This window comes from Ambystoma mexicanum, chromosome 7q, assembly GCF_040938575.1.
Source record: "Ambystoma mexicanum isolate Mex_15411 chromosome 7q, UKY_AmexF1_1, whole genome shotgun sequence".
Taxonomy (NCBI): domain Eukaryota; kingdom Metazoa; phylum Chordata; class Amphibia; order Caudata; family Ambystomatidae; genus Ambystoma; species Ambystoma mexicanum.
Genome location: NC_090941.1, coordinates 844,406,546 through 844,421,046, shown reverse-complemented (window position 1 = coordinate 844,421,046; position 14,501 = coordinate 844,406,546). Strand labels below are relative to the sequence as shown.

Sequence of the window (14,501 nt, the reverse complement as noted above, 5' to 3'; positions counted from 1 at the left end):
TACGGGCAACGGTATAGGAACATTAAGGAAGACGTACAGGAATCTCAGCAGCATGGCCATTTTAATTAGCGAGATGCAGCCGAATGTGGACAAAGGTAGTTTCCTCCACCGTCCCAGCAGTAACTCCGTACTCTCAAACTTCGCCTCAGAATTCTCCCGGTAAAGTAATTCTGGGGATCTGGCCTATGTTGCCCCTAGATTACTGGTTTGATCGAGATGCCACTGAAAATTAAATTAATCCCGGAACCTCCCAGTTCCGCTGGTCAGGAGAAACAATACAGAATGGGAGTGGTTGATATTAAGCTCGGAGAATCGACGAAAACCGAGACATCCCTCATAACAGGCGCAGGATATCCTCCGGGGCCCTAATAAATAGTAGCAAACAGTCCGCGTAGAGGGCAATGATTAGTTTATGCGTAAAAGGTTACTCTCCTCTATCAATGTGCTGCGCATAAACCATCTCTGCCAGGGGCTCAACTGCGAAGGCGAACAACAGGGGAGACAAAGGGCATCCCTGCCCAGTCCCTCTTCCCATCTTTATGGTAGCCGAAAGCCTACCGTTCAACCTGATACAGCCGTCCGGGCCCCTATTCAGAAGTGAGACCGTGCCTATAAAATCCTCCTCCATTCCCATCCGCCTCAGCACAGCAAAGAGAAACTGCCACTCAACAGAGTCACATGCCTTCTCGCCGTCGAGAAGGGCCGCCACTAACAGGGTTTGTTGTTCTAGAGCTGACGTGATGCCAAATAATCTACAAAGTCCACAGGATGTGGATCACCCTGGTACAAACCCAGCCTGGTTAGCCAGCACACACTTCGGCATCAATGGGGTGAGTCTATTAGCCAGTGCTCTTGCCAGGATCTTTTTGTCCAAGTTTATTAGTGAGATTGGGTGGTAGGACACACAACTTTCCGCCTCCTTTCCAGGCTTCAAGAGAAGAATGACCACTGCCTCACACATCGACCCCGGCAGTTCACCATCCCGCAACGTTTGCTGGTACATGTAAAGCATATGGGGGACCAGTACATCCGTGAAGGCCTTGTAGAAGTCGGCCGAAAGGCCGTCCGGACCAGCAGCCTTCCCAGCTGGTAATGATTTAATTGCCTTGTGCATTTCCTGCTACACCAACGGCCTCCCCAACCAATCTCGTTCTTCCTGTGCCAGCCAACAAAGAGCGATCTGGTCCAGATATTCATCTAACCTAACTTGGTCCTCGTCGCATCTGGACGAGTACAGCACCGAACATAAGAACAAATTACTTACCACTTACTTTCCCCTGGATGTTCCTCCAACATATTCCTCATCTTTGATATCTCGTCCAGCTTCGGCTGCTTTTGGAAAATAAATTCTTGGTAGAGGCGCTGTGTGTCAATGGGGTTGAGTCGTGTCCCTCAAAGACCACCGTTCGAGGGTGACCTCATCGGGTGTATAAATAGCATGTGCAGCACCTGTTGGCCTCAGTTCTGTTTTTCCCTCCTGTTCTTGTTGTGCTGTCAGCTCAGGCAAGCAGTAGTTAGCCCTGCAAGAACGGAAGCTGCAATAACATAGGAAATTCTACATTGGGGTAGGCTGGGAGGGCGATGAGGAATAGGTTGGAGGAACATCCAGTGGAAAGAACGTTACAAGTTGGTAAGTAACTTGTTCTTCGAATGGATTGTGCCCTCTAACGTATTCCTCATCTTTGATAGACTCCCAAAGCAGTATGCAGTATTTGGTGGGGGGAGTTGAATTTGAAATTGTCGGCATCTTATAAGGCCGAATACAGTACTGCATGACCAAGTTGCCGCATCACAAATAAATTTAATAGATACGCCCCTTTGAAGGGCTGCAGAAGAGGCTACACCTCTGGTAGAATGAGCTCTAAAGCATTCTGGCGGGTCTTTACCTGCCAATTTGTAACATTATGAGATGCCAAGAATAATCCACCTTGATAAAGTTTGACACAATTTTCTTCTGGTGTAACCAATAAAGAGTTGGTCATCCACTCGGAGTTTGGAGAACATAGATATATAAAAGCTTAAAGCTCTTCTAGGGTCCAATTTATGGAGCCTTTCTTCCTCTTCAACGGGATGTGGCGGGGAGTAAAACGTCGGCAGAATAATTTTCTGATTTAGATGGAAATCAGATACAACCTTAGGTAGAAAGGATGGTTTTATCCTTAACACCACCCTGTCTTTGTGGAATACAGTGTATGGTGGCCTAGAGGAAAGTGCCTGCAACTCGCTCACTCTACGTGCAGATGTCAATGCAACCAACAATATGGTTTTGAAGGTTAACAACCTCAATAGACATGTGTGCAAGGGTTTAAATGGGGCACACATTAAAAACTTTAGAACTAGATTAAGATCTCAAACTGGGACCTGAAAAGAAGAAGGTGAAAACACGTTTGTGAGCCCTTTAAGAAATTGAATCACCAAGGGAATTTTAAAGTAGGAGCATTGTTCCAAAGAGCGCCGATAGGTAACCCTTAATGGTCCCAACATTGAGACCTTTGTGTGCCAATGATAAGAGGCAATATAAACACCTCTGGAGTTGAACATAGAAAAGGATCAACATTCTTTTCCCTGCACCAGTCGCAAAACATGTTCCAACAGCAACGGTACAGGGATTTTGTTGCTGGCCTTCTTGCCGAAAGCAACACCTCCATGACGTCATCCGGGAGGTCCCAGTCCTTATATCTCAGCCTTTCAGAAACCAAGCGTGAAGGTTTAGAGTGTTGACCTCTGGATGGAGAACCTGTCCCTCCCTTTGTGAGAGAAGATCCTTTCTCTGTGGAAGACAAATTGGAGGACAGATGGACATATCTAGAAAGTCTACGTACCACGTTCTCCTGGCCCAATCTGGGGCAATTAGGATAATGCAGTTTCCAAACAGTCTCAACCTGCCGATTACTTGGGGAATCATACTCCCAATCCACCACGAACGCATCTCCTAGAGCTCCTCTCGGAGGAAATTTCCTTGAGCAATACCCTTCACACTTCCGGTTGACCCGGCCACAAACAGGTCTATTTGAGGGGTTCCCCAAAGGGCAAAGATCTCTCGAAGGATTCCTGAGCTAGTTCCCACTCATGGGACACTGCACTCTCCCTGCTCAGAGTGTCCGCCGTTGCGTTTTCCTCCCCAGCTAGGTGAACTGCAGATAAGGAGATTCCTTCTTGAATTGCCCAGTACCAGAGCTGCATTGCCTCTCTGCACAGTGGTAGTGACCCAACACCCCTCTATGTTTAGGTAATGCTTGTGTTGTCAGTCATTATCAGGACATTCTTTCCTCTGACCGAGGGCAGAAAGGCTTTCAGCGCTAGTATGGTTGCCCTCAGCTCCAAAAGGTTGATGTGTAGTTTGGACTTCCAACGGCCGCTGACTGACAGATAGTTGGCATGGGCTCTCCACCCCATGAGTGAGGCGTCCGTCACTACTGTAATCGCCGGCCATGGTTGCCAAAAATGCTTTCCCTTCAGAATATTGTCCTTGCAGGCCCACCACAGAAGATCCTGTGCGACCCTGCTTGGAACCTGAAGTCGGCCTGTCATCTTTCCTGAGAACTGTGACCATAGAGTTCTTAGAGCCCATTGAATTTTCAGGTGGGCTTCTGGCACCAGAAAAATGCAGGATGCCATGAGGCCAAGCAACCTCCAGAAATCGAAAACCGGAGGATTCTGGGCAGTTTGGAATTTGGTAACCATATGAAGAATGACTTGAGCCCTCGCGTTGGGTGGCAAGCTCTTTCCCAAGGATGTATCTAATACAGCCTGATGTACTGGAGCTGCTGAGGTGGTGTCACATGTGACTTCTTGAAATTGAGGGAGAAGCCGAGTCTGTGAAGGGAGTGGCAGGTGACTGAGATGATCCAGGGCTTGTTCGGGAGAGCGCGCCCTGATCAGCCAATCATCCAGGTAGGGGTAGATATGAATCCCCCCTCCCGAGATGCGCTACCACCACCACCATCAGTTTGGTGAAGACCCTCGGGCGGAGGTCAACCCGAATGGCAGGACTCGAGACTGATGGTACGAGCCGCCAACAGCGAACCTTAGGTATTTCCTGTGCTTCAGATGGATTGGCACATGAAAATAAGCATCCTGAAGGTCCAATGACACCAACCAATCCTGTGGTTGGAGGGCCTGAAGGATCTGAGAAAGTGTGACCATCTTGAATTTGTCCTTCCAAGATTGTTCTCAGTCCCCAGTCTTTCTGGGGGATCAAAGAATATGGGGAATACCAACCCTTGTCCCTCTCCGCTACAGGTACTGGTTCTATAGCACCTTTCTCGATCAGGGTTATAATTTCCCGGACAAGGAGCGGATTTGCAATCCTCAAAGAGTGTTTCCCTGGTGGATTGTTGCGAGGTTGCGTTATACATGGAAGGCAGTAACCTTGGGCTATTGTCTCCAGAGCCCAAGCATCTGAAGTAATGGCTCGCCATTCTTTGAGATGCTGAGACAGTCTGCCCCCATCAGTGATTAGTGACGCAAGCTGTCAAAGTGGTTTTGGAGCGGTTACTGTAGCTGCCGATGGCAAGGAAGCTGTAGCTGGAGCTGGCTTTGCACTTTTTCCTCGTCCACCACAAGGGTTTCTTCGTTGGCCTCTTTGACTGGCCATTCCTCTTGCCTTTCCAAATGAGGAGTAGTAACGATAGGATCGCCCCTTCCAAGGTTGTCCTGAAGAACGAAAAGGCTGAGGTTGCCTAACCGCAGCCCCTAAAGATTTGGCAGCTGCCTTTGAGGTCTGCAACTTCTCAAGGCTCTCGTCAGCCTTGCTCCCAAAAAGGTGAAACCAGTCAAATGGCATGTTTAGAAGACGGGCCTGCACATCTTGTGCAAAACATCTGCAACCACGCAGATCCATGCTTGTAGCCATAGGCCTGCTGACGCTGTCTGCAGTGTCTAATCCAGATTGAAGGGATTCCTGCATGGCGTCTTTGCCATCCTTAACGATAGCTAGGAAACCTTCCCTTTCCTCCCCTTCTGGAATGTGCTGCGCCGCCATTTATATGCACTCCCACAGAGTGTACGAAAATGTGGCTAGGGCACATGTTGAGTTGGCTGACTTAAGGGCCATACTCCCAGCTGAAAATACCTTGCGCGCCCATCCATCCACACGCTTGTCGTCCCTATCCAGAGGGATGGTAGGGTACGTCGCTTTAATAGATGTAGCTGTGGCTGCCTGGACCACCAGACTCTCAGGAGTGGGGTGTTTGGACAGATAGCCAGGGTTGCTAATGGAAGGGTAGTATTTTCTCGTGAGGGATTTATCCACCGCGGGTATAGAATCCGTGGATTCCCAATTTTTGGCCCCCCTATTTTGTAAGGCCACATGAAAGGGTAAGATTGGGTCCATAGGTGGACCTTTGTCCAGAATATCAGTAAGGTCATCCTGGATGAATTGAGCTGGTGGTTTAGCCCAACCTAGGTATTTAACTACCTTTGACATCAGGTGCCAATACAAGGAATCAGCGTGTTACCCTGGGCCTGACCTACCGAACTCTGTTTCAAGTGATGTGTCAATACCACTAGCATTGTGCAGTGTGTCAACCTGATCTCTCATCTTACTCTCCTCCGAGATTAAACAATCTGGGACATTAGGAGTTCCAAAATCAAGGCCAAAGAGAACCTCCTCTTCCTCAAAAATCGAAGTGAGGGATTTGAAGTACTCCTTTCTAGGCAAAGGAGTATAAACATTCTCAGGAACCACCAATGGTGTAGGCTTTGGGGGAGGCTTAGATTTAGCCTCTTTGCCAGTTTTAACATGCTCAGAAGGCTGAGTTGAAGTCACAATAATTTTTGGTGCCAATGATTTTAGTGTCAACGTCGACAAAGGCGTTGATGGAGAAGATGGAAATGGCGCTGACGGCGTTGAGGATTCGCCGGTGGCCTTCGAAGATTTCTTCTTCAGGGTATGTGGAGTCTTCAATAGCATCGATGACTTTGAGCGCCTGTCACGACTTGTGTGACTTTCTTTCATCTGAAACCTCCGACACTCGCGCGCCCTCGAGCCCGGGTGATCGAAGAAAGACCCATGGTTGTCCATGGGTCTTTCTTCCATCACCCGGGCTCGAGGGCGCACGAGTGTCGGAACGGGACCGCTCTCGTCCGGCTTCCGAAGGAGGTGTGGGTGGAAGCTTGCCCTTCTTGAAAATTTCTAGCATTTTCATAGGGAATGCTTCTCACTCTGCAGAAGAAGAATGTTTTGTGGGGCACTTACATTTTCTGGGGGATTCGTCCGACTATGATGAAGTGGACGGCGACCGATGGTGCCGTCTCTTTGATCGTTTTGTCGAATATGACAAGTGGCGGGAGCCACTATGAGATCTTGATCTCTTTTTGTCCTTTTCGCGTCGAGGAGAACGCTCTCCAGGCTACACGGTCGAAGAACGATCAGTTTTAGTGTTACGGCCTACCTGCAATTTTCCCTTCCTTTATCGCAGGGCTTTACTTGTCATTGCCTGCCATTTCGAGCAGGAATCCATCTCGTGGGCCTCCCCAAAACACCATAGGCACGAGCGATGCGGATCCGTGATGGACATTTTCGAATCGCATTCTTTGCACATTTTTAAACCTGAACAAAGTGTAGTTGGGGTCGATGACGAAGACATGTCGTCGATGATATTTTTGATTTTGATGAACTGCGTAGTAAGTAAATACTAACGAGGCGTGCCGAGTCTCCGAAGCAAACACGTTTGCGGAAAAACTGAACCGAGACCAACGGACGCTGCGCGTGCTACTTGTACACCCAATTATGTCACCTTCGACGAAGGTCTTAGAGGTACATCGACTCGACGGCATTGATGCATGGCGCCTTCTGGCGAGAAAATGTCTTCCGAAAGTAGTCGAAGCTGGATGAGATATCAAAGATGAGGAATACGTTTGAGGACACAATCCATTCTAAGTGGACAAATGCCCCCGTAATCCCCTTATCCATCTGCCTGACTGCCCCGGTATGATCCATAACCCCATGTCCCCTAAATACACTTAGTTCTTCCTGATATCGGCTGGCTTTTCTTCGTCAGTCAAGAACCCTGGAGCCGATTCCAGTTCACGTGAACATGCCTCACAAAGGCCAGGTCAGCTCTAATAGTTTTCAATATTCCCACCTCCTTGTCAATACACAGGCCCCTTATCACACACTTAAATGCCTTGCAGAGCGTAGAATAGGAGGTTACTGAGCCCCCATTTTCTTGGAAAAAACGGATTATCCATTCCCTCACCTCTTAATGAAAAACAGCGCCACGGAGGCTGTCATTCTTAAAGAGCCTACTCCTGCCCCCAAGACCCTTGCCTGGCATGGCCAGAATAGCAACCACTGGGGCATGCTCGGATAAAGTGTGCGCAAGGATCTTGCAATCCAAAAACCACCCAGACCCTTTAGTAGAGGCAAGGAAATAATCCAGATGGGAGGCAGAACTGTGTACTGAGGACTGAAATGTGAACCGGCTTTCTATACCCTGCCTGGCCCTCCAAATGTCTACCAAGCCCTTGTTGGCACATATCGCCAGAAGCTTACCAGTAGCTCTGGTAATGCCTCTGCTGAGCCCCCGTGACATTTCCAACAGATTATTTGTGACTGTATTAAAGTCCCCTGCCCAACATACTATGTTTTCAGGGTGCTTCCTAATCAGGCCTTCAATGAATTCCAATGTCCTTATGGTATCCATATTGGGGCAGTAATAGTTCAAAGGTGAACCCCTGCCCCTATATCATTCCAGTGAGGATCAAGGCTCTCCCCCCGTCATCCCACCCGACCTCTGTACATTGAAACCCCACCGCGCCTCTGACCTGTACCAAAGTGTACCTTGAATATGATGAGAAATACCTAAGGCATCCCCAAGCCTTGGCAAATCCACATGATGCCGCTGGATGTAGAGTAAAACCCTCCTAGCTTTCGAGGAGTAATTCAGCCCCCTTACGTTCCAAGACATGCAGGTGACCCCTTCATCAGCCATTCTTCATGGTACTTGGGTGCACTGAGGAGCACTGCCATTCAACCTCTCCCACTGAATAGCTAGAGGCAATAGTATTGTGTGCTGAGAAAAACAAACGATTCCCTACCAACAATCGAACCACAACCAAACAGTGTACCCAACTCGCCCTAGTCCCTACCCCCACCACCCCCACTGACAACACCAATCTGCCAGTTAAGACCCCGCCCCCTCCCCAATATATACTCGCTGAGCCGTTGCATGGGAGCCGCTCAAAGCTTAGCCACCCCCCACCCACCTTTACTGTATTTAGCCCCAGCAGTAGGTTACCCCTTCCCACATCAATAGCCCCCTCCAATGTGGGCATCGATTTCCACTGGTGCCCTAGCCTAGGTCTCGGGTGAAGGTCCGCCCTGGCCCTTCCCATTTCTTGCCGATCAGTGCTGCTGTCCATATTGTCCAAGAATTTGCTTGCCTCTTCTGGTGATTGGAAGAACATGGCGTTGCCCTTGTGCTCCACTAAAAGGCATGCCAGAAACAGCATTGTGTATTTGTATGCCTTTGGTTGGAGCCTTTTTTTCACCAGTATGAAGCTCTTCCTTTCTGCTTGCACCTTGTTGAAAAAGTCCAGGAAGAGCCGGACTTGGTCACCTCCGTAGCGGAGGACACCTAGCTCCCTGGAGCGCTGCAGTGCAAAGTCTCGGTCACGATAATTAAGCACTGATGGGCAGGATTATTACAGAATATTCGGAGGGTGAGTCAGGAGCTCAGATAAGAGCTGCCAACTTGGCACGGCTCTCAAGCGCCCCCGCTACTGTTGGTAAATTAGTATGTAAATGAATTGCCGCTCTATTCTAAACTACATTAACTCTTAAGACAGAACCTCCTAGAGTTGGTTCTGCACATTGCATAGTCCTGGCGTATGCCGATGACTTAGTAATTCTGGACTACAGCTTCTGTGTTATTCATAGATCAGATGAAGCCTTCTGGTCATATGCTGAGATCAATGGACTGGCTATTAATTGGGACAAAACTCTTCTGATGGTTTTTTCAGACAAAAGGTTTCCTAGACCTCGTCTTTTTGTTCGATCGTTGGATCACCTACACCCCTCAATACAAATATCTTGGTGTTGAGTATGATGTTTGCGGAGACTTCCACTGTATCCAGATGCACATAAGGAAAGCGGCTCAGTTAAAAGCATTAATTTGCCAATTTACACAAATAAGTAGTGGATACTCGTTGTGGGGTGCCCACCAGCTTTATTTACAGTGCCTTATTCCGACAGTGATCTATGGATTGGAATCACTGGTAAAGATTGATCTGAAATGGTTGCAACTAGCGGAGGGAAGATTTTGGAGGAGGCTATTAGGGCTTCCTACTTGTGTGCCTATGGCAACTATTAGGTTGGAAGTGGGTATCCTTTCCCTGAGGTCATTGGTACTAAAGAAAAGAGCTGAACTTTATGTTAAGATGCTCAATTCCCCCCACGAATTTGCTGCTCGCTAGTATGGGGGAGGATGTTCGCAGAGAAAAAGAGTAGTATTATAAGTACAAGAGTGTGAATACACTTTTCATGGACATTGGTTGGACCCCTAAATGGGGGAATGATTGTATTGATATGAAGAGGAGTTGTATGGGCTTATGGGATTGGCATGAAAACTTTGTCCACCTGGGTCGGCAGAAAAGTTAGATATTTGTTACAAATGTATTATATATGTTCAAAAGAATGCAAAGATATTTGAATCTATGCCCCTCATCCGGTCTTAGAAGATTTATTTTATTGCTGAGGATCAATCATTTGACTGTACTGTCTGTTGTTGGGGTAGCACGTTATCTGAGTAAAGACGAAAGTTCTGCCGCATGTGCCTCAATAGAGAGGTGCCCAAGACGGCAAAGCATATTCTCACAGAATGCCCCACAACGAGAGAAACCTATGTCGTGCACCTAGGCAGATTTGTCCACCACCTGGAGACGATTAAAGACAATACATTTTGGTACCAGTGTGTTAATACCTACAACTTAAGTCTGTTCATGTACCTGTTTAGGATATGGACTGCAGTGGTAAAGCGCTGTAGTACAGCTAGCTAAACTGATATGAATACATCACACTACAATGTTAAACTGTAAAAACAATAATTGTGTATGCCGTTATCTTATGCATCCTACGCTTATGATGTTGCCTCGAATTATCTAATTGATTGGGAAGAAATGGAACCCAATGAATTTAATAGATTAATGGTTGGCAGAGAATGTATTTTATATTTTCATCTTAGTTTTCTTTTATGCATAGGTATTTTGATTATGAAATGTTTTTTAAGTATATGTGGAATTAATTTGTTGTGAAATATGTATTTTTCTATCATGTGAAAGGTTTTCTTTGTACAACTGTATCACATTAAAGAAATAAGACAGCAAAAGATTTTTAGTGATTAAGTTGAAGTTAACATGAATATATGACATTTTAAGAATGAAATACTGTACATTTCTTGCTCAAATTAATGTATTTATTGATTGATGATTTAATGAACTGTATTTTATACATCATTTGTATTATATATGTGTACATTTTACTATAAATAATAAAACAAGGAAAAAGAAGAAAATACACAACGGTGGAGCTGACCAGAACGAAATGAGGACGGAAATCTAAAGGGAACAGAAGAGAGCAAGGAGGAAAGAGATCCAGGGAGTCCTGTAGCAGTTCCACTAGAAGGTAGCAAAACAATGTTCCAAACAAAGGTAAAGTTACCAAAATCCTGAGGAGAATCCAAAAGCAGTCCAGGAGGCAGGCCGAAGTCAGGATACCAGGTCGCCGGTCATCAGGAAAGGAAAGAAAATCAAGAGGCACTCCAAGGACCGTCCAAGATCGAAAGCCGTGGGAACCAACACAAAGAATCGGCCCGAGGAGAATGTAGGGTCAAGGAACCAGGAGATCAATAGTTCAATGGAAGCATGGGAAAGCACAACAGAAATAGCCACTTGCAACAACAAGAACAGTTTGAAACGCACTGATGGTTAAGCCGACACAGGTTTTATTTCCGTGTTGTCGGTGAAAGGATGCAGGGGACTTCATATGTTGCCGAGGACGTAGTGATAGTACCCCTGGCGGTCCGCCATCAGCTTGGGGAGTTTCCAGGATGGAACTGGCTGCTTTGAGGACACAGAAGCCAAAGGATTTGTAACAGAAAGATGAATGTCACAAAACTGGACCCTATTCAAGTTTTTTATTAAAAACCCTTGAACAATCAGAGTTGGTGTGTTCTTGAGGCATATGTGACAACATCCAGGAAAGCAGTATTCACAGCCACACACATGCAAACGTATGAACAAACACAGGCATGTATGTATGCGCACACCCACCCACCACCATTCACACTGCAGTGTGCAGCAGCCAGTCTGCACAACAGGGGCAAGGCACTGCCACAATCTGTTAAGCCCGCCATAGAAGTCACAGCAGCATCTTCTCGAATTAGCGAAGCTAACACAGAGCCACCACTCCGACAGGATCTACGTCTGCAGGCCCTGAAAAGCATGCACTGCTAGGTGCTCAGACGAGCCCAGTCCTTACCCGACTGCAGCCATGAAGGAAGCATCAGTCAAGTCACCAATGGAGGGACCCATTCAAGGGGAGCATGTGAAGACGGCCATACAAACGCCAGACATCTTCTATCTTGAGGTGGTGGATGCACCATCACATTTTACAAAGTAGCCTAGCTATACACACCATCTGGCAGCATAGACTGTGCATCCAGGCCTGCCAATGAATATGGTAACAGAAGACCAACTAAGAGTACCCCTTCACTGAATCAACATTGAAGGCTGCCGAGCAGGTGAAGCTTCTGTGTCACATCAGACAAAACTGAAAATTGCAGCCACTGTAAACTAAATAAAAAAACACTGAGTAATCATGACAACAAATATGGCAGCACCTCCATGCTTGAGCACCATCCCCTCACTGCATTAGAATAAGTTATTTTAAGTTTATAACTTATTAGATCCAATATTTTACCTATTCTGGTGAATCACAAACATATTGAACCAGCTATCCTCCTCTTCTTTGGGCCGAAGCATTGTTACTTGCTTATTGACAAACATTCGATAAAGTCGTTCATCTGGAATTGACCCTGAAACAAACAAAAAAAATACACAAAATAAACAAAGCATTGGGTAACAAAATATTTCACTTCAACACAAGACAAAAAATTCTTCCAAATAGTAAAAATGCATTAACAAAAACACAACAAAACTTTTTTCTGTTAAAAAGACCAAACATGTGGATTTCAAGTTGTCAGAGCAAAAGGTGTACGTTTCCAACATTTTTAGGGGGTAAAGTGATGATGGGATTATGACTATCAGGGAGGTGTTTTTGCCGTGCTTGAAATGAGTGATATTTCATAGGTCTGACATCCAGTGGTCACTGCGGAGTATTGCATTTTGTTTTTCGTAGTCGAAAAGGGACGTCGACAAGGCGTGTCTGAAATACTATCCCTATAGTGACGTGCGTTGTACCCACAATCCCTCACGCGTGGAGGTCCCTCTGTTTGTATTTTTCTGCCCTGAGGGAGCCTTCTAGACGTGAGTGATTACAGAAAAGAGAGATAGAAAAGGAAGTCTATGTTCCTTCCATCCGAGCGGGGAGGAAGGGTGGGCGCATGTGAATCTAAGCAGATACAACCATCAGAAATGCTTTTACGGTAAGTAATGCATTGTCTTCTGATGTTTGTTAATCTGCTTAGAATCACATGCTGTGCATAGACTAGCGAGCAGTACCCAGAGTTGGCGGTGGGTTATGAGAAGGAACAGTAGAGAAAAGATGTCTTAATACTGCCTGTCCCACCTGGGAGTCAGATCTCGAGTGTGCATCTAGACAGTAGTGTTTTGTAAAGGTGTGCACAGAACTCCAGGTAGCCGCTTTGCAGATGGACTCAAGGGGAACATTTGCAATGAATGCTATGGACGCCCCCGTGCCTCGAGTAGAGTGTGCTCTTGGCGTAAAGGGCAGTTCTCTCTTAGCAAGAGTATAGCAGAGAGTGATGCATTGAACAATCCATCTAGAAATAGTGGACTTTGAAACTGCATCTCCTTCTCTTCCTGCTGCCACCGCGACGAAGAACTGATTAGTCTTCCTCAGTGGTCTGGTTCTTTCCATGTAGAACATGACCACTCTGCGCACATTTAGTGTGTGCAGAGTTTTTTCTCCCAAGTTGGAAGGATTTTGAAAGAACGTTGGCAGTTCTATAGACTGGTTGTGATTCTAAGCAGATTAACAAACATCAGAAACATGTTTTCATTCACTGAAAGAACTTTACAGAAAGTCATAGCTGTATTTAAATTGGACTGTAAACCATAGTAATTAAAAAGATTTACACAATTTCACAAAACTCCCTCGGAGAAGGGCTATTATGGGTACAGACTACTGAAATTCGCCACGTACAGTTACTAAAGCAACCATAACTCCCCTATGCAATGCATTTCCATTGACCACACACGGCACAGATGACATGTTAATGTTAAAGGTATTTGTACAGCGCACCGTCACCACCGGAGTGGTCACCAGGCAATTCCCATGTTCTGTTGTGCAGGGTTATGTGTTTCAAGTCTGTTGTTGCAATGTGGTGAAGTACATGCATATTGCTATGCAGAGAAGTGGTTGTGTGAGTTTCTGTATGAGAAGTGTATGCAGCATCATTGATGATTTCAATGTCGCCAAGTCTATGTTAGGCAGAGACTTGTACAGTTCCCTTAGGGACCACTGCAAAAGATTTAAGACTACAGGTGGTTGGCAGTAAACCCAATTGGTAGCAGTCTGTAACACCCAGATTTACCTGGTAGCTGTGGCTGAGCAGTCAGACTTCTCTCAAGATGAGTTAGGCAGTATATAGAGTATACACAATAGGTACAGAGATACAGTAGCACAAGCAAACACTGACCAGAGCTTTGGTGTAAAAGTATATCATTATTTATTTAAAGACACACTTGTAAATTACACTAGCACAAAAAGAGGTAAGTAAATTCAACACACAGTCACTATTATATATATATACAACCCTAATTACTTATTAGACAAGTCTTAGTGAGAAACACCACTTATTTTCAGACAGAGGTAAGCGCTTAACATAAAATGGCACTCTAATAAGTTATTTAAAAAGGGAGGGGAAAAAGCAGAGTTATGAAAGCACACAAATCTCAATACTTTTCACAGAACCACAGTGAAACAGGTTAGGCAAAGTCTACTAGAGAGCAAGGAAGTTCAAATGCCAGGCCCACTCTTCGAGAGAGCAAGTGAAATGTGTCCAGGATCACACAGTGGGGTTATGCCCAAAGAGTCTTTGTAAATAGTTCACAAAAGATTGAAATCAAGTCAGGAAAAGTTAGTTAACCGACCCTAGGCTAACCCAGGTTAGAAAGTCGAGGATTTAGAGGAGGTCTCGACGTGGAGGAAAGTTGAAGGTCGTTGCACTGCCAGGAAAGAAACCAGCCGCAGAGTTTCCCGGTTACAAGGTACCACCCTTTTCTTTGTGGTACTGGTAAACCGTAGTATTCCGGTTGCCGGGGTGCTTGGCATGGGCAAGGCGGCCACGAGATGG

General features: G+C 46.1%; 1 protein-coding gene across 2 annotated transcripts in view; it reads right to left on the bottom strand.

The window, feature by feature from the left end:
• Positions 1-14,501, bottom strand: part of MRE11 (MRE11 homolog, double strand break repair nuclease) — a 1,502,633-nt gene that overhangs the window by 1,194,266 nt on the left and 293,866 nt on the right. For both annotated transcript variants that reach the window (XM_069639266.1, XM_069639267.1), the window contains exon 7: positions 11,924-12,038. In XM_069639266.1, the coding sequence (XP_069495367.1) occupies positions 11,924-12,038 (115 nt within the window). The remainder of the gene's footprint in view (positions 1-11,923; positions 12,039-14,501) is intronic.